This window comes from Cynocephalus volans, chromosome 1 (genome assembly GCF_027409185.1).
Source record: "Cynocephalus volans isolate mCynVol1 chromosome 1, mCynVol1.pri, whole genome shotgun sequence".
NCBI classification, from domain to species: domain Eukaryota; kingdom Metazoa; phylum Chordata; class Mammalia; order Dermoptera; family Cynocephalidae; genus Cynocephalus; species Cynocephalus volans.
In genome coordinates this window covers 125,630,595-125,654,736 of record NC_084460.1, presented here as the reverse complement: position 1 = coordinate 125,654,736, position 24,142 = coordinate 125,630,595, and the positions used below count along the sequence as shown (strand labels likewise).

General features: G+C 43.9%; 1 protein-coding gene across 1 annotated transcript in view; it reads left to right on the top strand.

Moving 5' to 3' along the window:
• ARHGAP31 (Rho GTPase activating protein 31) overlaps positions 1-24,142 on the top strand; it is a 106,743-nt gene that overhangs the window by 74,496 nt on the left and 8,105 nt on the right. The window contains exons 4-11 of the mRNA XM_063108771.1: positions 35-117; positions 1,101-1,208; positions 1,876-2,018; positions 6,138-6,336; positions 8,392-8,510; positions 12,980-13,042; positions 15,142-15,717; positions 21,877-22,160. Coding sequence (XP_062964841.1) covers positions 35-117; positions 1,101-1,208; positions 1,876-2,018; positions 6,138-6,336; positions 8,392-8,510; positions 12,980-13,042; positions 15,142-15,717; positions 21,877-22,160 — 1,575 coding nt within the window. The remainder of the gene's footprint in view (positions 1-34; positions 118-1,100; positions 1,209-1,875; positions 2,019-6,137; positions 6,337-8,391; positions 8,511-12,979; positions 13,043-15,141; positions 15,718-21,876; positions 22,161-24,142) is intronic.

Here is a 24,142-nt window from a genome sequence, read left to right as displayed (position 1 = left end):
CACTCACTAGGCTACTTCATGTTCTTCTCTGCAGGAGGCCGTGTCACATTGCCCAGAAGAAGGCCAACTGGCCCGAATACAAAATGTTATCCAGAAGCTTCCCCCATCCCATTATAGGTAAGAATCCTAGGGAAAAGAAATGTTCAGCCTGTCAATGGGATGTAATACAATAGAGGCTGGCTAGCATCATAAAAAGGAGGCATTTCAGTGGACAGTGGCTTTCCTGGGTGCATTTTGAAGTTGGTGATCAGGGTACTGTTATCCAAGTGAGTTGGTGCCTGACCAGGGACATTGGCGGCAAGGGGCAGTCCATCTCCAAGTCATTTGCATGGTGCCCGCCCCTCAGGGTCCCTCAGGAAGTCATTTCGATCACACAAGCCAGCCTCTTGCTGACATCCTTGGTTCTTATTCAGATTCATAGCATAACTAAATCTGTGGAAACCAAGATGCCTTTTACACGGGTTGACTGCGGCTCCTGAGCATTTGGTCAACTGATCTCTCTAGTAGCTTGTCACCACAATCCCTTACACCATGCCCATCCTTTCAGTTCATTCTCCCCATTCAGCCCCTCATTTTACCACCTTTCCCAAGTTTCTGTACACCTGCATATCTTTTATAAGGGGGCAGATTTTGATGTGGTATAAGAAAGAACTTCCTAGCAATAATAAACGTTGTTCATCTATGAAATGAGGTCCCCAACAAGTCCCAAGTTACCTGAAGCTGGAAAAATTTTATAAAAAAGAGCCTACCTCAGAGCCTATTTCAAGACCACGTGCAGTTGATTCTTCCCTGGGTGAACAAGTGGCCTCTAAGAACCCCAGGCTCTGAGGTGCTGTGGTTCCCTGGTTCTGTCTCTGGCTAGTGCACCATGGGCCTCAGCTGACTTCTGACGAAACCAACCCCCTGCCCACCTCGGGCCAGTGTGCCTAGGGCCAAGAAAATTACTTCCATTGATCTTGATATCTTCCCAATATTCCTTCAAAATTCATAAGATAGAAATATTTAGAGTCTCTAGACTCCAAACAGAAATTATCTCCAGCTGTCAGGCTTCACACAGGCACTGAAGTTTCCTACTTTGTCAAAAAAATGAACTGTTACAGGACTTTGGAATACCTGATTCGACACCTGGCCCACATCGCCTCCTTCAGCAGCAAGACCAACATGCATGCCAGGAACCTGGCCCTGGTGTGGGCTCCAAACCTCCTCAGGTAACCACCGTACCTCACCTTCCCACCACCCCAGTGGGCTCAAAGCAGCCCGTCCATTGAAATGAAGACTGGATTCTTCAAAACTGAATCTCCTTTAAGACAAACCTGTAGCTAAGACGTCATTTGTATCACCCATGAATTAAAGGTGATTTTAATAGCCTAAACTCTTTGTCTGCTAACTTGGAAACTCTGGGTTCCAAAGGCATTTTCTGGCCACAACTACAATGTGGCTAATGTTATGGGTCTGTATGTTGCAATTTCTTGAAAAGGCCTTTTTCATCTTTGGGGCTCATTGGCTTTTCTGGGCTTTGGTGGGGGTCACAGCTGGCTAAAACCTGAATCAGCTTGCTTCATATGACTTCCAAAATGATGATCTGCCCCATAGAATAATGGGATAGAGATGGAAGGGGATTCTATGAATAAAAAAAAAAATCAATTCCTGTATATTCACAGGATAGTGTTTATAGTCTTGCAGTGTATATTTCCTGGTAATTATTTTAAATGTTTTCAGTGTGTTAGGCTTCACAGCCTTTGGTGAGTCCCTTTAATTGGTCTTAAACAGTTAAAATATCCTATAAACTGGAGATGGGGCTTGTACAAAAGGCCAGTTACTGCTTCAGGTTGTAAGGCAGACTCACTCACTCAAAGTATTTCTTCCATGGTTTAGGTCTAAAGAAATCGAAGCCACTGCTTGCAATGGAGATGCAGCCTTCCTTGCAGTCCGGGTCCAGCAGGTGGTGATTGAGTTCATATTGAATCATGTGGATCAAATCTTTAACAATGGTGCACCTGGGTCTCTGGAGAATGACGGTAATTATTCCTTCTGGCATATACTCCACCAGACTATCCTTCTTGTCCTGGTCATGGGGCCCAGGAGTAAATGCGGGTGGGCTTGGTTCTAGCTCTGAGCGTTGGCTGTGTGTGTGTGTGCTGACTACTGTGTTTCAGCGTCTGGGGATTGTGCATATATATACATCTGTATGTGTGCAGCTAGGGTATGGTGTGCCTGCATGTGGCTTTAGCATGTTTATGATTGGTTGCATACATGGCCCATTCCATGAATGTGGCATGGTGGAATAAAACAAATAATGTTCTACTAGTTTTAGTGACTTCTTAAACTCTTTGAGCTATTATCTAAAGACACTGGCAATGTTCTCCTTAACTATTAGATTTCATCTTTACTTTTACTATGATGTTTTAGAAGATCCTTGTTCCTTCACCTTGAAGTCTTAAGTGAACGAGTTAAGAGGCAGTGTGTTCATATTCTCTTTGCAAGCATTTCTTGAGTGCTTACTTTGTTCTGCACTGCACCAGGCAGTAGATATACAAATATGAGTGTGTGTTTGTGTGTTTATGGGCATCTATCTCATAATGACATAATGAACCCTAAGAGTGAATTGGTCACTCCTATGAGCCTAATTTGTAAAAACCAGAAGTCTAGCTGATCAAGAAGCCTGGTGATGACCATTTGTATATGAGAGTGCTTTTCCATCATTAGCATGCATCAAAATAACCTGATGGCCTGTGAAAACACAGATTACTGAGCCTTTAACTCTTGATTGCCTCCAATGTGTATTATTCAAATGCATTTTATTTAAAGGTTCTTGTTATGAATTGTTAATGACCTTGGTAAGGCACCATACTTAATATTTACATAAAATGAAATAAGTCATACCCTCTGGAATTTTAGATTTGGACAAGGTTCTATTTCAAACTGAAAAGGTTTTAGAAGTTGTCACAGTCCATTTGGACTGCTATAATGAAATACCACAAACTAGTTAGCTTATAAACAACAGAAATTTATTTTTCACAGTTCTGGAGACTGGGAGGTCCAAGATCAAGTTGCCAGCAAATTTGGTGCCTGCTGAGAGACTGCTTTCTCATAGAAGTCACCTTCTTGCCGTGCACTCATGTGGTGGAAGGATAAACAAGCTCTTTCAGGCCTCTTTCATAAGGGCACTAATCCCCCTCACGAATGCTCTGCCCTTATGACCTAATCACCTCCTAAAGGCCCTCCCCCCCTTAATACTATTGCACCGGGGATTAGGTTTTAACATATGAATTTGGGGGTACACAAACATTCACACCATAGCAGAAGTCACAGAATCCAATACCTTCATTTGACAGAGAGCACTGAGGCCAGAGAGACTGTGATATTTCCAAGACTCATTTTAAAAAAATGTGTTTTGAGTACCTCCTATGTACCAGGCACTGTTCTAGACACTGAGGACACATCTGTGCAAAAAAAGCCCTGCACACAGCTATGGTCTGGTTGAGAAGACAAGCAATATATAAGTTTACAAATAAATATATTACCACTTTGAAGACAATAAATACCAAGAAGAAAATACAGCAAATGGATGCAATGTCAGTGACATGAAGGTTTATTTTGGGACCCAATAGTCATGGTCTCTGAGTAAGTGATCCTTGAACTGAGACCTGAATGACAGGGGGTACCAGTCATGTTAGGATCTGGGAGATAAATGTTCCAAAGACAGAGAACAGGGAGTGTAAAAGCCCTGAGGTAGAAATAGCCTCGAAGTGTTGCAGAAAGTAGGCCAGAGTGGCTGGAATAAATGTGGTCTCCAACATGGGGTGTCCCATCCTAGGGAGTACCAAAGACCAAAGTACTGAGGTTGGTGTTAGAAGGAACTATTAGGATTTCTTTTTCATTTATTTTTGTGTTATAATTCGTAATTTCTATTGTTTCATATATATTTCTATCATACGCAATACTAATACAGCACTGTATATGTATGATTTACAAATGTACACATATTTAAAGGGAGTGAACAATTTTTACTGTATATTTTTGTAGATCACTAGGTTCTTAGGCCAAGAGGAGAGGGAAAGCAGATGAAAGTTCCTTATAGGTTATGCTGAATTTGGTTGGTTCTCAGTTCCTTGGAAAAACATTGGAGGATTTGGAACAGGCAAGTGCAGGATCTGAGCATTCCGGCTGCTGTGTGGAGGAGAGTCCAAGGCCAGTTAAGGGGCTATGGCAGGAATCAGATGGGAAATCATGGTGGCCTGTACTAGTGTCAGCAGTGGGAAGGAGGAAAGTGGCTGGATTCACAATATATTTTTCAGGTAGAGTTTTAAGACTTGCTTATAGGCTGTGTCGGGGGAGGGGAGGGATGCATCAAACAAGGGAATGAAAGAAACATAGCTACTCCAGGTTTTGGCTTATGCAATTGGTTGGCCCATGGTGCCATTTACTGACATGCAGAAGCTGAGAGGAGGTACCAGTGCAGAGGTGGAAGCACAGATCACAAGCTCTGCTATGAAGTGTAAAGTTAGAGATGCCTGCTATGCATCTAAGCTGAGATGAATAGGCCTGAATGCCAGGCTTCCTCTGAAGCCTGGGAATGAGAGGTGGGTGCTAAACCCAGGTCTCCTGACCCTGCAGTTTATATTCTTCTCATTGTTCCAGTAGCTCCCAGAGTGATTGGATTTTTTTAAGTAAGTAAATAAATAATAAAAAGTCATAAGTAATCAAGAATCTATGAATAAATATTGAAAGTAAATTAAATTTAAATATTTTAAACCTCCTTTGGATTAAGTCAGAAAATTGGGTTAAACTTGCAAACTTCACCTGAAAAGTTTTCATAATCACAGGATGTACAAGGGTACTTCAAAAAGTTTACGGAAAGATTTGTATTGTCTTTTAAATCTATTTTTCCATGAACTTTTTGGTGTACCCTCGTATTTAACTGCAGTCCTACTGAATGGCTGCCATGCTTATCCTCCCTGAAGAAGCCCACTGTCACACACTGTCTCTGTTTTCTATGAGGCCCTTTTTCAGTGGCTTTATTTCCTTCCACCCAGAGAAGGTCATGCTCTACAAAGAGAAATAGTGCCGTCAAGCTGCTTTCTGAAAATAAGATGAGTCCTATGCCAAAAGTGAGTTCTTAGTCTCAGTTGGTCCAAGTTATTCTCTAGTCTCTACACGACTTCAGAAGTCACACAAAACTGGGAAGGCCACCAAAAACTAAATAGAAGCAAACTTAGACTTTTTTATTTAGATCAGAGTTTCTCAATCTCAATACTGTTGAGACAATGCTTGTCATGGGGCACTGTTCTATATATTGCAGGACATTTAGCAACATCCCTGGCCTCTACCCACTAGATGCCAGTAGCACTCCTATACACGTTTGCAACAATCAAAAATGTCTCCAGACATTGCCTGGCCTATCTATCCCTGGCTGTGATGGGGGGTGGTATGCAAAATCGCCTCAAGTTGAGAAGCACTGACTTGGAGAAAAGATATAACCCTGTCATCACCAATTGTCATCATCACTTCAAACCCTAAAAAATACCATAGAGTCAGAAAGGATTAGCTACATACAATAGAAGACAACTGAGGAGTGAGTAAAAAGCCACATATCTTTTAGGGAATAGTATAGGCTGGAAAGTGTCTCTTTATTGTGGAGATGTAAGCACAGGTGATCTAGGGAAAGTAGAGGCTCCAACCTTAAATTGGCTTAAAGCATGTGTTCTGTGACTGTGGGGAGGAGGGGTAGTCTCCTGCCCTAGCTGTTAGGCTACCTCTGTGACTGGAGATACATTCCCATGTGGCCAAAGCACTGCTTCCGAAACAAAGAGTTTTCAGGACTAAAGGCTCATTGTTGTTACTTTGGTTCACAGTAGGTGCTCAATAAATGTTTGTTATGTGAGTGAATGAATGAATGAATGAACTAACAAACAGTCCCCCTCCGAAAAGTACAGAAAGAGCAGTTACCTCCTGAAGCCCTCTTTATCCTCTGGCTCGTCTAGCCAGGAGAGTTGTCAGCCTCAGCCCAGGCCCCACCATGCCCAAGAGAAGCCACGGTTGGCACTCAGCCCCCCATGAGGAGAGCAGGAACGGAGGGGCCGTGGATGGGGTATCTATGCCTCCTCCAGGACTCAGTTGTGCTCTTTCCTTTACAGAAAGCCGGCCCATCATGAAAAGCCTGACCTTGCCAGCCCTCTCCCTGCCCATGAAGTTGGTGAGCCTGGAGGAAGCTCAGGCCCGCAGCCTGGCTACTAACCATCCTGCTCGGAAGGAAAGGAGAGAGAATAGCCTGCCTGAGATTGTCCCTCCCATGGGCACCCTCTTTCATACTGTCCTTGAGTTACCAGACAACAAGTAAGTGGCATGCTTTTACATTCTGGGAGATGTGGGGGCTGGGGAACAGAGGAGGAGAGGTCTGTGTAAGTCTCAGGGCCATAATGGCAGCGTGGGTTGGGGGTGTAGGAATGCATGGCAGAAGAGAAGGGAGCTGTCTCCACAACTCTCTTGCACTAGCAGTGGATGCCTTCACTCACTGCCCCAAAGGTATCAAGACCCTCAATCTCCCACCAGAAGAGACCCCAAGCACCATGATGGGGATTGGGGGTTACAGGGATCACTTCACAAGTCATGGCTAAAATCCCTTACTCCTTAATTTAGACATAACAGGCTTGATGTTTACAAAAGGAAGTTTACTAAAAACAAAAACTTGACTCCTCCCCCCATCCTCAACCCCTAAGTGACATTACAAAAAGCAAAAAGATGAATCTCATGATGCAGGACAAGTTGACAAATAACGCCTCTGTAGGCTGAGCGCTCTGGGTGAGCAGCTCGTGGGGCCTCACATTCCTGCCCTCCTTGCCCCATCTCAAACCTGTCGGAGCCCTCACCCCTCGCCAGACAAATCAAGCATCATTTTCAGTGGTAGGATGTTTTCTTCCCTCATTTCCTCCTTGCACTTCCTCTGTTGTAATCCTGGCCTCCACCCACCCCCACTCATACCCACTCTAGAAAGAGGCAGAGATTGAAGCAGGAGCCCTACATTCTAGGCAGACGGCAGGGAAAGGGGCTAAAAGGCAATCTTGTCATTGGAAGGTGTCATCCCTGCTGTTTGGTTAGTGAAAAGACATGTGAAAACAGGCTCTTGTCAGTGTCCTTCCCCAGATGTCAGGGCTGTTTCCTTTTGGGGAGGGAGGAAGAGGGCTGCCTCCTTGCATGATCATAGGAGGCACCAGTCACTGCATGCTGTAGGATGGGCACACCTGAAACTCACCTGGTGAGAACCCCATGCATTTCCTGGAGTGTACGCATAGTGCCCTTTGGGACTGAGCCCCACTGCTCCTCTCCCTCAATCCTTGAAGAATAAGACTCCCACCCAGGCATCAGGAAGAAGAGTACGTTGCAAGGTCCATCAAGTGTATTTTCTCTGTGCTTTTAACCATATCTGGGCTGCACCATACCCCAAGGTATGCCACCCCATAAAATATATGTCAAGGTCAAGTGCTTGAAATAAACCAGGCCAAGTCCAGAAGAAACTACAGAGCACTGAAAATCTATCTCAACTGATCATAAAAACATGCTGGGCTTGAGATCTGGATGTTCTAGGAGAGCTCTACAGAGAAAAAGTCCTTTGTGGACCCACAAGTTGCAGGGTTTCACTCAGGAACTTTATCAAGTCCAACAGCTGGGTGGAGCCACAGCAGGGCAAAGTCTCTGTGGTGACCCCTGCTGGTGGCAGGCCCTCCTGGCCCAGCCTAGTGCTCTCTTTGTCCCCCTCCCATGGAGCAGCCTGGTGTGAGGCAAAGCCTCTGCGTTTCTCTGCAGTAACCGTAGTCCACACCCGGCAGGCTGCAACTCTCCCCAGAGCACCAGGCCAGACTCATTCCCAGGTCTGCTTTCTCATCCAACCCTTGCAGTACATGGAAGCCTTCACCAGCCCTCCCTTCACCTGTGGATGACCCAACAGTGTGGCCACAGTGCAGGGAGCACAACACAGCCAAGGTCTAGGTTCTTTAGCATTTGCTCCTGTAAAAAATTGGTATCTAAAAACCCAGGACTAAAGTACTTTCCAGAATTCCTACCAGAGTTCCCAGAACTATGTGCTCACTTGTGCTCTCTGAGTCTCCCACTGACCCCTGCCTCTGCTTGCCCCTGCCCCTGCCTTTAATAGTACCTTTTGCCTCTTGCCCTGGGAAATATAGTCTTTACTGTAACTCATGAAAGCCTGGCTTGGTCATCTAGGGCATTCCCAGACAGGGTGAAAGTCGGGCTCGACCTGGATTTTAGAGAGGAATTTCCTGAGATATCCAAGCTATTCATAACTGAGAACATAATTGGAATATTCTTTTTCAATGTAAAATCCCCTTGAAATGACTAGTTTACAAACTAACCTTGATGGCTTGGCTCTTTTAGGAGGAAGCTTTCCAGTAAATCAAAGAAGTGGAAATCAATATTCAACCTGGGACGTTCAGATTCCAAATCAAAACTGAGTAGAAATGGGAGTGTATTTGTGAGAGGACAAAGACTCTCAGGTAAGAATCAACAGCAGTTGTGTTTTATGGTATATATATATATTTTTTTTTTTCCTAGCTTTGCTTTGATCTTTGGTTTGATCATGTTAAACGCATTAGCCCTGAAGGAGAAATTCATAAATTAACTAGGGGATCTTCTTAAAAAAATTTTTTTTTCTGTTTTTTGCATCATGAAAATTTGTGAAAATAGTACATGGAGATCCTATATATCTTTCACACAGCTTCCCCTAATGCTAACATTTTATGTGGCTATAATACAATTATCAAAGCCAAAAAAAATTGATATAATACTATTAATTAATTTATAGATCTTAGTCATATTTGTCCCATTAATGTCCTTTTTCTGATCCAGCATCCAATCCAAGAACCCATATTGCATTTGGTTTTCATGTCTCGTTAATCTCCCTTAATCTATGACAGTTCCTTAGTCTTTCTGACCTTGATATTCTGCGAGAGTACTGGCCATTTATTTTGTAGAATATACCCACTGTGGGTTTGTCTGATGTTTTCTCATGGTTAGATTGAGGTTGTGAGTTTTTGCGGGAATCCTACAGAAGTAATGCTGTGCCTGTCTCGGTGTGTCAGATCAGGAGGTACGTAATGTCAATATCTTATTGCCTAACCAACCGAGCTAACTGACCAGTCCACTTGTGAAAATAACTTTGATCACTTGGTTAAAGTGCTGTCTGTCATGAAATTTAACATCCATCAATGGTTCTTGCCTGCAACAGCTATTACTGTGGTGTTCGCCAAATGGTGATTCTCTATTAATAGGAATTCTGCTATAAGGAAGATCTGTCCCTTCTCACCCAGGGTCATGATTTTTAAGTAGGGTTGCTGTCTCATGAGACTTATTTCTGAGTAATGAATAGAAATTGATGCAGGAAGGAATTGAAGGAACCACAATATAATGAGGAATGTAATCAATATAGCTGAATATTGTGTCAGGAAAGAGAAGACCAAGGACATTTTCCACAATGATCTTAGTGTTATAGAATGAAAGTATGATGAAAATGAGGCCATATTTACGAAAACAAGTTATAAAAGGTAAATGTACAAAGGCAATGAGAAAATTTTGATGGGTCCTGGTTTGAAAAAAAAAAAAGAACATTTTTAAAAACTTTTCTCGAACCTGGTAATAAGTACACACTAAGAATCAGTATGTACAGATGTTAGAAATTTTCATGTTTGTCTCTTAGAGTAAAGTGGGATTTCACAGTGTATTGCCACAGTTACAATGATTTAGGCTGTAAATAAAAGCAAATCCAATTCAACTGACTTGTGCAATGAGGGAATTTATTGGCTTCTGTAACTGGACACCCAGACACAGGGAAGGCTTCAGGGGTGGCTGGATACAGAGGCTCTGTCTCCTTGTCTCTGTGTTTCCCTCCGCTGTGCCACCTCTTTGGGTCAGCTTTACCCCAGACTGGCTTCCATTGCCATGGCAGAGTGGCTATAGTAGTTCTAGGCTTTACCTTTGACTATCGCTATGTCCGGAGGGAGAAAGAACATCATTTCTGGTAGCCTGCTCCTAAGGGTAGAAACTGTTCTTTCCCAGAAGTTCCTGTCAAATTCCCCCCATCTCCACAGCCTTCACTGAGTCACATGGATTAATCTCTATGGCCAAGGGAGTGCCTTGGGCTGATTGGCTTTGGCCTAGGCTACTGAACCCATCACTGGACTGAGGAATGGGATGACAGTGAGATACACCCGAGAAGTACAAGAGCTTCTAGAAGAGAAGGGAAAAAGGGAAATGAATGCTGAGTAGCCCCCTGTCATATTCCTTGTGTGAGGAAACACAGCTTCCACAAAATGGAAAGATAGCCCAAGTGAAGAGGACAGGTTGCCACAGGTATGGCAAAACAGATACAAATTAGAAATTAGGATTCTCAAAGAATTTGAGGGGAAGAGTACCTCACAAGAAACTCCTAATCTGTAATAAGAGATTTGCTTAAGCACATTAAAGAGAGAATTTTAGTTACAAATCAGTGATACAGAAATGAAAGAGGTTCACCAAGTAATGAAAAGTTGAAAGACAACAGAACAAAATAAATGAACAAAAATGAAACAAATGCTTTGATCTTGACTTAGAAAGATTTCCACCCCCATGTGGTTTTCAAAAGAATCATGTCCCAGGAGCTGGAGCCAATGATGGTAAACTCAGAATGCACGGGATGTCCCTGGCTAGAGCTTCTCAGCATGGCTGTACCTCAGAATCGCCCACAGAGGGGTTCACACCCACAGCATTTTTGCCTCAGGAAGTCTGCAGCAAAGTCTGAGTAATGGTAATTTTTAAAAAGCTCCCCAGGTGATTCTAATGTGCAGCCAAGGTTGTAAGCCACTGGTCTACGCTCGTGTGAACAATCTAATCAGAGATAGATCACCAAACTGGCTGAACTTTGAGGGAATGCAGCAGTGACATTAAAGAACAATCAGTGTCAATACAGATGGCTCCCTGTGGCCTTGACTACTGCCCGAGTGACTGCTTTTTACCAGAAGAGTGTTTATTGTTGAGAACCTTCGAAACTAAAGAGGAATAGGTCTATGTTTATAACTCTAGCGGAACCTGTGACTAAAGCTAGGCCACGAGACCCTGTCACATAATCCACCAGTGTGGTCTCTAAGAGGCTCATGAGCTCACTCTTTGTTGAAATATACTTGTGAGGCTGGCCGGTTAGCACAGCCTTGTAACACCACCATCAAGGGTTCGGGTTCAGATCCCCACGCTGGCCAGCCACCAAAAAAAAAAAAAAAAAAAGAATATACATGTAATAAAGGGGTGACAGTGGATTAATATAAGTGAATAATATGTTTAAAAATTCCATAACTAAGGGCATTAAAAAAATTGATTCACCATGAATAGTATTGGGATGGTTTTTTGGGTGGGAGGGGCAAGGGATGTTTAACCATATTTAGAAAATTGAACAGAGATAAGAAATAAAGGCTAAGAAACAATGAAGTATTGTCTGAATGAACACATAAACTTTGGAGCCTCCCAGACACTGGTATTTGAATTGATTCCATTTAACTTTTTTGCATATTATCAGAGGAAGACTTCAGGAAACTCTCCAAAATGAACTCCTCTGAGTGGAGAAATATAAAAGCCAGAGGGCTATTGTAGTTCTGTGCTTTACCTGTGAGTAAAATAGCTAAGAGAGGGGTCCACAGTGGACCCCAGTCAGAAAGAAACCCCAAGCTGGGGAGTCTAAGGGGCTAAGCTAATTCAGAGCCTTCTAGGAGAGGCAGGGCTTGGGGCAAAGAGGTAAAAAGGAGAAAACTTTAAAAGAGGGATCAAAACAAGTGTGGGTCACAGCCCAATTTGGGTTAGGCCAACTCCGACTGCTTCTGGTAGAAACATCTCCTATCCTCCCCTCTGTTGCTGAGTCCTGGTCCATCCTGAACAGCAACAACAATAATAAACGATACTCTTTTTGAGTACCACTCTATTTCAGGTTAGTACAACATAAGTGCTCTATAGTCATTATTCATTTGATCCTCACAACAGCTCTACTTTTCCTCATTTTACACATGGGAAAACTGAAGTTCAGAAAAGCTAAGCTGCTTATCTGAGGTCACATGGCCCCACATTGGCAGAGTTGGGGTTCAAACCCAGATCCGTCTGAATCCAGAGTTACCATAAAGGCAGCTAGTCCTGGGTTCCTGATCAGTATCCAAGACCTCTTTTCCCTCCTAGCAAACTTGTCCTAGAAGGAATTGCTTTCCAGCCAATTCAGCTTTCCAGCCAATTCATCTTCCCGAAAAGAGGTGGTATTTCTGAATATGTCTAACTAATATTGCGCCTGGAAAAAATTTTTCACTCACTTATGCCACACTTTTCCAAAAACCTGCTAAGGCGGCTGACAAAGATGCTTAGAGTACACCAGGCACATGGCAGGTGTTCAAAAAGGTTTGGTTGGGATCCGCTCCAGGGTGAGGCTGGTAGGTGAGATCACTGGGGGAGCAACCAGTTTGCAGACTTCAAGGAGCAGAGCTGCACCTGGGGAGAGAGGTGACTCTAGTTCCCCGGGCTCTCTCAGCTGTTGTACCAAATTCCTGGGTGCTGAGAGATACGGTGGCAGCTATGATTCTGGCCTATCAAATAGGAGGGGTTGCCTGGAACCCCATGGATTATATCCCATGGATTTATCCTTGAATGCTTTTTGTACAACAATGTTGTGTTCAGGGCTCGTCATTTGCTAATAGCTATTTGACAAAATTGTAGTTTACCTTTGTAAGATATTTTTAAAACTTGGATCTACAAATGCCCTGTTTTTATAAGACCAGTCTCATTAAGAAAGGAGGAACATCTTGGGTGGAGTGGGGGAATGTTTTCCAAGGGGATAAATTATAGATACTTGAAAACTTTCCTAAAGAAATTTCAGTTGTGTATTTATAGCCTGACCTATTATTGTTCTGAATGCTTCTCTTAATATGCATTCATCAGAGATGTTTTTTTCTATTGTCTTTAGTGGAAAAAGCTGCTATCCGGCCCGCTAAAAGCATGGACTCGTTGTGTTCAGTGCCTGTGGAAGGTGAGATTTTACAATTAGTTTCTGAGCTGGGGATTACAACTGGGAGACTGGAGATCACACCAGACTTGCATATTTACAAGCTGCCATGCCTGCTCATCTGCAGTCACGATCACACACAGTCACACAGTCCCAAATCCCTCCTTGACCCTTCCCAAACTCAAGAGGCTCCCATAGCCCTCACCATAATTTCACCTACTCTACCACAGGGCTGGGCCTAAAGAGCCTCCCTTTTTCTCCAGTCTTTCTTTGGCCACATCTGGAGACCACAACTACTTTTCATTCAAACCTGAACCAGGTGAAAGGTCAACACCTGAAAACTAAGTCAGAAAAGGTTTACCCCTTGGGCAAAGAAAGGTCAAGTCAGAAAGAAGAGTCAAGCATTGGCTTATGCCTCATGGTTTTATGCCTAGATACTTACCTTTCTTGAATTGGGGTGTTTCCATAGGCATTAGCTCCATAGTGCTTGTCAAGTCATGATTTTGAGTTGGTGGGTTATTCCTTCGTCCATTCGTTCATTACCAATAAACACTGATTAGGCATCAGCTATGTGTCAGGCGTGTCCAGACTACAGTATCCTTTGTTGGAGCAGATGTGTGTACATTTGCACATGAGGTGACAACCATCACCAAAACAACATGTAACCACATTTTTTCTCACAGCTCTAGACTTAAGGGCTGGCTTGACTATATCTCTCTCTTCTATTTCTGTTAAGCAGCCAACAAACACTGCTATAAGTTACAAGGGAAAGGTCTTCCCTGTCAGCAGACTGTTTAAACTCCCCTAATTATCCCTTTAATACAAGACATTTTTCTCTTTGATAAATAAAGCAGCCTGAAACAAAAAGGAGATCTTTAGAACGACTTTTAAAAAACTAAACTTGTAAAATACTTAGTGAGATCTTCTTAAGCTGACTGGATACTTTTTGCATTTTCTCACTTTTACATTCATCCATTTGCTTTGATTCTAAAAACTCTTAGGACAGTTCTTACCAAGTTTCGCAAGATTTAACATTTTGAAATATAGATCATTATATATCTGACGTACATGGGTGTTGGGCAGGTAATTTAACCTCTGAATCTCAGTTTCCTCATATGATAAAGGAGATAATTACACTTCCCTTACAGGATGGCCATAAGAATTTTAAACATATGGTCACGTAAGATGCCCAGCATAGTGCTTAGTACCAAGTTAGAAATTATTTTCCAGATCCCTGGCAAATCACGTGTCATTCCAAGCTGATTTATTTCTCATGCAGACTTTTCTCTTCTTTGCCTTCACTTCTAAGTCAGTAAAAAACGCACTCCTCACAACCGTGTGTTCTCATATTTAGTTAATTTAGTTAATTTCTAGTTTCTCCTCCTCTGAATCAAAAGGAAGAAGCCTAGAAAAAGAGGAATAGGTCTAGCTGAGAACAGCATTTGTTTCCTTGCTGGGAAATCAAATCTCTGAATCCATCCGCCAGAAAACAATTAAAACAATAAGTTTTAAAGTTTTAAAATAAAACAGAGGGCTGGCCTGTGGCTCACTCGGGAGAGTGCGGTGCTGATAACACCAAGGCCACGGGTTCGGATCCTATGTAGGGATGGCCAGTTAGCTCACTGGCTGAGCGTGGTGCTGACAACACGAAGCCAAGGGTTAAGATCCCCTTACCGGTCATCTTTTAAAAAATAGAAAAAGAAAAAGAAAACAGGATTCTGTCATTTTGCCCTTCTGTCTTCATTTTGAGCCAATATCATTCTGCCTTCTCCTGTCTCTGTTTTTTCATGATCTTCATTTAACGCCTGGTAGACGATAGCTCCGCGTGGCAATCTTAGCAGTGGGCTTTTGGAAACTGCTCTTCCTGCAGAGTTCAAAACTGATGGATATGGCACAACAAAAAACGGTATTATGAGAGCATCATGCAGAAATTCTGTGCACACGAGAAAATGCTTTCTCCCTTGTCAATCAAACGCTGTATACTAGTCTTTACTAGGATGGCACGCCCTCAGTAGGACGCCGTGCCTTTTCAGTATTCAAATATTGTGTGCCTGTCCTTAGGGAAGGCCGAGCCGTGTGTGAGTGCCCCGGCTGCTGACCGTGTGTTTGTTCTTTTTCACTAGGAAAAGAAACCAAAGGAAATTTTAATCGAACGGTGACCACTGGTGGATTTTTCATTCCGGCAACAAAAATGCATTCGACCAGCACTGGCAGCTCATGTGACCTCAGCAAGCAGGAGGGCGAATGGGGCCAGGAGGGGACGCCGGCGGGGGCCGAGGGGGGCTGTGATGTGAGCAGTGACCGAAGCCAGCTCCAGGGCGCTCAAGCCCGGCCCCCACCCGAGCAGCTGAAGGTGTTCCGGCCTCTCGAGGATCCCGAGAGCGAGCAGACAGCCCCGAAGATGCTGGGTATGTTCTATACCTCGAACGACAGCCCCAGCAAATCCGTCTTTACCAGCAGCCTCTTCCAGATGGAGCCCTCGCCGCGTCACCAGCGCAAGGCGCTGAACATCTCGGAGCCCTTTGCGGTATCGGTGCCGCTCCGCGTGTCCGCCGTCATCAGCACCAACAGCACCCCATGCAGAACACCCCCGAAGGAGCTGCAGTCCCTTTCCAGCCTGGAAGAGTTTTCTTTCCAGGGGTCAGAGAGTGGAGGTTGGCCAGAAGAGGAGAAGCCACTGGGAGCTGAGACCTCTACAGGTAATGTAGGGGAGAGAGGGTCTCTTTCCATTGCAAGACATAAAAAACAGACTTAAACTTGCAAGTAGAGTTTGCAAGGCAATGTAGTGAAGTGGTTAAGATTGTGGGTTCTAGAGCTACACCACCTGGGTGCAAATCCAGGTTCTGCCATTTCGCTATGTGATCTTCAGCAAGTTAATGTAACCACTCTGTGCCTCAGTTTCTTAAGCTATAAAATGGGAATAGTGATGTTAATAATCGTCCCTTCTTCATAAGTTTGTTGTGAATATTAAATGAGTTAATACATGCAAAGCTCTCATGACAGTGTCTAATATACTTGTAATGTAAGCTCCCAATAAATGTTACCTGTTGTTACAAAGGGTCTTCAGAAAGTTCATGAAAAGATTGGTGGGTTTTTTTTTTTTTTTGCTTTTTTAGCTTAAAAAATTTATTTTTTATTTCATCTTTTGGTCAGCTCGCTGGTATGGGGATCCAAACCTTTGACTCTGGTGTTATAACACCATGCTCTAGCCAACTGAGCTAACAGGCCAACCTGTATTATCTTTTAATTCTATTTTTCCACAGACTTTTTGAAATGCCCTTGTATTTCACTCACATAGTAAGAAGGCAAGGGGAGAAGCTCCCAGAATGGAATGCAGAGTCCCAGAGCTAGAACTGGGAATTCAATCATTCTAGACTCATTCTCTCTCCATCCACCCACCCTCATTTCTACTTCATGTCTGCAAAGAACTCTCTCCCAATTTCTTTATATCAAACGCAGAGAGGACTCTGATTGGGCCTGCTTGGGTCACATGACTGGCCTTGGACCAATCACCATTGCCAGGCTAATGGGGCTCTACGCTTGGCCTGGCTTAAGTTTCTGGGTGTCTGGAGTGAGGACGGGTTCTTTGAGCTATGACGAAATGTGAGCTGCATAAAATGGAAGTATGGAGAACCCCAAAGGAAGGGATGGTTGACAAGCCAACAAATGCTCATTGTGATTTAGGAACGTTTCTATTATAATTAATAGTCACTAACTTTTTTTCAGCATCTATTATATTGTGAGGAACTGTCCTAAGTGTTCTACATATATTATCTCATTTCTTCACACTTACTGTTATTCCCATTTGCTTAGAGAGGAATGAGTAATTTGCCCAATGACTCATAGCGAGGAAGTGGAAAACCCAGGATTTTAATCCAGACTAAAACATCCATGCTTGAAACCACTCCACCATGCTCCCTCATGTGTTTACTATGGGCTGTGGAGTTACAAAGATGTTGACATGATCCCTACCCCCCAGCAAGCTCACAAACTAAGAAGGGAAACCGAAAGTCTGCACCGAAGTTCAGCCCAGGGTCAGCCTGTGGCAGTAGCATAAGAGCCTCCTCCGGCTTTTGGGGATGCAGGAGGGCTTAGGTACCCAAAGTATCATGAAAGAGGTGCTTAGAAAGGACAGCAAGGGCATGAAGGAGAGGCAGTCCTCTTAGGAGAATTTTGGGAAGATTTAGAAGAGGTGACACTTGAGCTGGGCCTTCCTGTTTGGGTAGGATTTCTCCACACAGAAAAGATGAGAAAGGGCATTCTGGGCTGAGAGGCAGCTGAATATTGTGGGAAGTGTGTAGGTTTTGGACCCCAACTGGGCTGATTCAGACCCTAGCTTTACCACTTTTTGGCAGTGTGACAGTGGGCAGTTAGTGTTGCTTTGTGTTGCTTTGCACCCCATGGATTTGTCACCCCACTTCCCCTGGGTGACGGAGATGCAAAGGATCACTCAAAGCCCATCTCTTCTGAGCAGTGAGAAGCCCCGAAGTGGTTACCTTTCCCAGGACCCTCCAGAAAGAGGCATCCCTTCCTTGGGAAAATTAATGCCGAATTGGTGTTCTTTTCCTGCATTTATTTTCCAGACCAGGAAGTTACAAGAAGAGAACAAAGGTGGGGTTATAGTTTAACAATATAGGCTGGTAACTTTCAGTGAAACAAGCCAGATGACATCCCAGTAAGGCAATTTAACAAAAGCTTGATCTTAGCAAACATTCCTTCTCCCTCTCCAATTTTCCAGTATCTTTACATTTCAAGCAGTAACCTGTCTGTCCTTGAGCCAGCAACCTTGCCGTGCCACAAATCTTTATCTTACACCAGAGACTTATAGCCTGAGGAAAATTTCCAGTCCTCCACAAGGTCAGTATTTGAAACTGCAAGACTTTGGAAAACCAGGCCCTGTGAGGTACATTTGCTTTATAGTATATTCCACAAGTTAGTTACTATCTCTGAGTCTGTTTCTTACCTGCAAAGTAGGGGAGGCTCCTATCCCAAAGGCTATGGTGAGGTCCAAATGGCCTGGCTCGTAGAAGATGCTCAATAGATATTAGTCCTTTTCTCTCTTCCTTTCCTTCAGGGTGGGTGCACAGATGAGTAAAAACTCAGGGGCATCAAGTGATGCCTTGTCTGGAAAGTGGTCCATGCTGGTGGGGGTGGAGCAGGATGAGGGGTAGGGAAGGAAGGAAAGCCTTTGAGGAAAACACTGTTCCCAAAGGCTTTCATGAGATTGGCTATCCTGTCCAAAAGAAAGGGCCTCTGGGCCCCAAGAGGTCTGTTGGAGACAGTCTGTTATCCTTTTTTTCCCTTTCTCTTTCTCTCTGTAAATAAGAATACCCAACCTGTATTAAATTGGTCTGGGAAAGACATTAATGGAGATGCCAACCTGCCAACCTGACTGTGACTAGTGGCCAGTTGGGGCAGAATGAGGGACCTTGTGGGAGCAGCCATGTAGATCTGGGACCAAAGGCTGAAGGGGGCTGCTGAAAGGTTCAGGGACAACAGTCCCCTCATCCTTCTCTCTGATGGTATTAGGTTAACTTAAATTTCTTTTCTCCTTCCATGATTATTCCAAATGGAGAACTTCATCTTCATTAATAAAATATTTTTCTTTCTTTTGTGCAGTAGCAGTGGGTAAAAGAAAAAGAATGAAAGATAATTTTCCAGGTTACCTGATTAAAATTTTAGTCTTTCTGGTCAGACCACCTGTCCCACTTTTGGCCAATCTGGGTGAAATTCCAATGCAACGCAGAGGGTAATAGATATCAGCTAAGTGTTACACTTTAACTAAAGTGCTGATAATTAGATCATTGATTGCTCTAAATGAGAAAATTATCAATGTAAGCATAATAATTGGTTATATGACTTTTACCTGATTCAAGGCTATGTCCTGCTAACCTCATCCTCAGTCAGGGGTTGGGGATGTGGGGAGGACAACAAACCTGATCCTTCTGAAAGTGAAGGAAGAGCTTTTGGCCCGACACAAAAGCTACAACCAAGACTCCTTGCATCACTTTCTGTAAATCACCTTCTGCTTATTAGAGAAAGATCAGAGTAACCATACTGCTTCAAGGAAACTTGACAAATGAGAATCCAGAGTTTCTCTAAAGGATATTAGAGTTGCCCCATTCTTTTACTGAAGAATTTACAATAGAATTCTCTTTAAATAGTTATATTTTAGTGTATCTGAAATATGATTCTATCTACAAAAATTCATTTTGCCCTATTTTTTAAAATCAGGAGCAAGTACATCTCATAAATCCGTGGTTCTATTGGTTAAGGTACAGGCTAAACTGCTATAACATAAAAAACCAAAAATACAGTGACTCGATCAAGATAGTTTATTCCTATCTTATGTACAGGTATAGAGGTAGGTGGCTATGTTTCCGCAGATCACCTGACATCCCAGACTCCTTTCGCTGTCCCCAAGGGTGTTGTCCTTGTGGACATAGTCGAAGTGGGCTCAGCACCTCCACATCCACATTCCTGTCCACGGGAAGGGAAAAAGAGGAGGAAGCCAAGTGGCTTCTACTGAAGGAAATGTATTAGTCCATTTTGTGCTGCTATAACTGAATACCTGAGACTGGGTGATTTATAAAGAAAAACAACATTTATTGCTTACAGTTTCTGAGGCTGGGAAGTCCAAAGTCCATCTGGTGGTGGTGACAGTGACTCAGGGGTCTCACATTGCAAGACAGTGGAAGCAGAGAGAACGACAGACTCTCCTCTTCTTTTAAAGCCCTTAGAACCACTCCCATGACCACCATTTTTAATCCATTCACTACAGCATGGTCCTACAATCCAATCACCTCTTCAAGGCCCCACCTTTCAATTACCATAATAGGATTTCCCATCCTGTTAACAGTCACAGTAGGGGCTAAGTTTCTAATACATAAAACTTGGGGGACACAATTCAAGCTTCAGGGAGTTTGGGGGGACATAATTCAATCCACTACAGGAAGTAACCCAGAAGTTGCACACATCTCTTCCAGTCCATCCCATCTGTTGAAATTCATTTTGCTTAGCCACACTACCTTCAAAGGAGGCTGGGAAATGTGGTTACTAGCTGGACAGTCATGTGCCCAGCTAAACTTGGGAGTGGGGGAGGTTCTAGTTCTAAACAAAGAAGAGAATGGATATTGGGGGACAATTAGCAGTCTTTGCCTCAGTGGTCACCCACTTTGTGCATAACATGACCTATGCTGGGAACCTGACAATGCCCTTCCTTCTGAGCTATAGAGATTCTTTTGGAGCTTAGAAATACAAGTATCTGCCAAGTCTGTCAATCAACAAAATTTTTTTGGACTCATGGTCCCTTAGCAGGTCATTTCTAGGAATAGATACTGCCTCCATTTTGAGAAACTTGCCTGGGGATGGAAGCCACATACATAGGACAAGATGATCAATCACCTGATGACTGGGCACCACATAGGTAATAACACTAAGTGCTGCAGGCGTTGGGAGGAAGGAGAGATTGTCTAAGAAGCCTCCAAACAGATGTCATTGGGTTTATGTCTTGAAGAATGGAGGAGATTGGAATCACGGGGGGGACCAGAGCAGGGGAGTACATGGTCTGTCGGGGGAGTGGTAGGAGAAGAGCGGACATGTGGCTGGGCCAGGGTGAGGAGGCCTTTTTATATAGCTTTAACATTTGAACTTTGTACATGTTTTACACGTTCAAGACAAAATTAAATTTCAGGACATAAGCTTACTAAGTGATGGGCAAAAGAAAACAGCACTATTGTCAATTCTGGATCATTATTAGTTCAGGCATCAGGATGCCATCACTAGGTCTGACTGAGTTGCAAGGCTGGCATCGGGTGAGACACCTCAGAGTGAAGTCACCGGCATAACCAATGGCAATGAGCAGAGTTTATGCTTAACCAGCAGACTTTTCTGGGCTTGTGCTGTGTGTCCGACACTGTAGGTGTGCTTTCCCTACGTCATCTGCTTTATCCTCACACCGGCCTGCAAAGCAAGCACATGAGGCCATGACCAAGATTACAAGGCACATCGAGAAACTAGAATTTGAACCCAATAAATGATAACATTTATTGAAGGCCTGCTGTGTGCCAAGTAGTGTCCTAGGTACTTTAGCCTTCACACCAAGACAACAGCCTTATGTGATGAAATCAGGCCTTCCTTCACGCAAGGTAATAGAGGCCAAACTTGAGGTCTGCCTCCCTCTTCCTGATCTCAGATGTTTAAGATCAGAGCTTAATCACTTTGGGTAGATCCACATTGACTGTAAATAACCCCTGAGAAGAGTCACACAGGAAGGTTTCAATCATAGTTTATGACATCTTTGCAGCTTGGCATGAATAACAGATTTTTGGGACCTTGGGCACCAAGCTTAACTTCTCATAGCCTATTTGTGAAGTCAAAGTTTGAGCTACATTGGGCTAGAGCCAGGTCTCCCAACTCTGGCAGTATTGTCATTTTCAGCTGGATAATTGTTGTACGGGGCTGTCCTGTGCATTGGAGGATATTTAGCATCTTGGCTTCTATCAACTAGATGCTATAGTGCTCCCCCAACTCCCCAACGTTGTGACAACCAGAAATGTCTCCAGGTATTGCCAAATGTCCTCTGGGGGGAGGGAGAGATAGGAGCAAAATGGCCCCTGGATGAGAACCGTTGGACTAGATGATGTTCGAGGTCCTGCCCATCTCTGACAGTCTGTGACTCTGGGATCTGAGCCCAGGACATTGCTAGAAGAAACGGGTAAAGAATGTAAGGGGCATCGACCTGGGAGAATTCCCTCTGTCTTTGTGAAGGAGGACCAGCAGACAGGACAGTGACTGTGCTGGGAAGTCTCTGTTGGAATGAAGTCTCCTCTAACTGATAACTCCCATCCTCATTGCAGCTTCTGTATCTAAGGCAGTAGCTCTTGAGGATGCCCAGCCAGCACCTGATGCAGTGCGGACAGCAGAATGCAGCAAAGACCTTTCCCTGGAGCCAGGTGCCCATCTGGAGGAGAAGAAAACCTCAGAAACCTTCCAGGGCTCTCAACGTCCACATGAATTGGAGAAGAAGCCAAATTCAGAGAAGGTGGTGGAGGAGGAACAAGAAGAGGCTGGCCAGGTGGAGTCCAGCACTCCTCAGGAGAGCCCCAGGGCCAGAGCGCAAGCCGTGTTTTTCCGTGAGATGGTAAGGTGGACTCACTGCCTGCTCCAGCCAGCTAGAGTCCTCTTTTTCTCAAGGGTTCTTGGTACAATTTAAAGTAGATTTTTAAATAACTTTTTTCCTGAAGAATCAGTTTCTGCCAAAGGGATTTTAAGAAACAAACTTCTAATCAGATCTGGGATTTTTTTTGCAGTGGACTTTTCAGAGATCCTGAAGTGATGGGAAGGAGCCATCCAGCCCAGATTCTCTGGACAGACTCAACACCAAATATTTCTGACCTGAGGTCACCATAAACCAGTAACATGTCATTAGAACACAATGTCATTCAATCACAGAAGCAGCACAAAACCTGTTTGTCACATCACAGTCCCAAATGTGATGATCATTCATGGGGTCCAGCCCTCTTCTTCCAGACATTCTGGCTAAGCAGTTGTCTACACTATGTTTCTAAAATCCGTGAGATTGCCAGGGTCCATTCCTTCCTCCTGTGGCTTCTGGAAAAATTAAAATATAGTGCCAGAGCTGACTGAACCTTGTCCACTTTTTAGAGGTGGAATTTTCCAAGAAGGTTTTTATGGGATGTCCTTAAATAAGAAGGTATGAGGTTTTCCAGGGACACCCAGGGAAGAGAGTCCTGCACTGGGGAGGCTGCGCTATGACCAGAGTGTGCCCAAGGGGAAAAGGAAGTTTTTTGCCTTTTAACTTGCTTCCAGAGACTTGGCTTCCAGGACGTGCACAAAATGACAATGCAGTGGGAGATAGAGCAGAGCCAGGGTGCCGTGGTGGCCTCAGGAGGGCTCAGCGAGGGTTTCTATAAGATGTGCTTGTATTTGTTGAAGGGGAAGAATGCAGAGAGTCACATGGGGATTAATTCTTATGGAGAGAGCCCAAGTGTGAATGGCATTGCTTTGAGAAGCAGATAGTTAGTGCTGGAAGGAGAACCAGGATTGGTTCATAGGACAAGTAAAGGCTTCAACTCATTCATTTAAAACATGTTTTAAACACTCACTTTGTGCCAGGCACAATGCTGAGAGCACTGGGGTCACTGCAGTGAACACGACGGTCACCGTCCCTGCCTTCTTGGAGCTGGCAGCCTAGTAGGGGAAAGGTCCTTAAACAAGTAATTTCCACGGTGATATGGAAACATGGAGTGCTGTGGGAGCGTATAACAGCAGGACCGAGCCCAGTCAGTCAGAGGTAGAAAGCGCATCACAAGGGTCAGCGAAGGCTTCTCTGAAGCACAGATATCTAGGGTGAGAACTTAACTAGAAAAAAGGGGTAGTGAGTGGGATAGGGAAGGAGAGAATTCCAAGCAGAAAGAATAGGATGTGCCATGAATCGGAGGTGGAAAAGGACAGGAAACGTTCAATGGGAGCAGGCCAGGATGGCTGGGTTGGGGAGGGTGAGGCTCAAGGGAAGCAGGTGCCATGCCAGCCAGGACTGCATGGAAAGGATTTAGGGATTCACCTAAGGGCAGTGGAAAAGCATATGATGTGTTCAGAATTTTGTCTTTAAAGGTTTACTCTATTCTATGAGGAGACTGGCTTGGAGGCAGCGATGCCAGTTAGGAGGCTGGTATGTGGCACACCAGATGAGAAGTGGCTTAGACGAGGGTAGGGGTCATGGAGATAGATGTGGAGGGATTCAAGAGCTTTTTAGAAGGTAGAATGAACAGGACTTGGTGACGGATTGGCTAAGGAGTGAGGAAGAAGGAAGAGTCAAAGACACCTGTTAGGTTTCTGGTCCGAGCAAAAAGATACACTGTGGGTCCCCTTACTGAGATGGCAGAGAGCAGAGTGAAGGGGAGTTTAGATGTCCATTTATTCACCTAAATTTGTGGATTCTTAGTAAGAGATCAATTAATGTAGGTGCTGAGGAGAGAAAAGTAAAAGGCTGTCTTGAAGTCCCTGTCCTGAAGGAAGGCACAATCTAGAAAGCAAAATAGACATGTACACAAATCATGTGATGCAGTAGAATCAGATTACTTTGACCAAGTAATCCTGGAG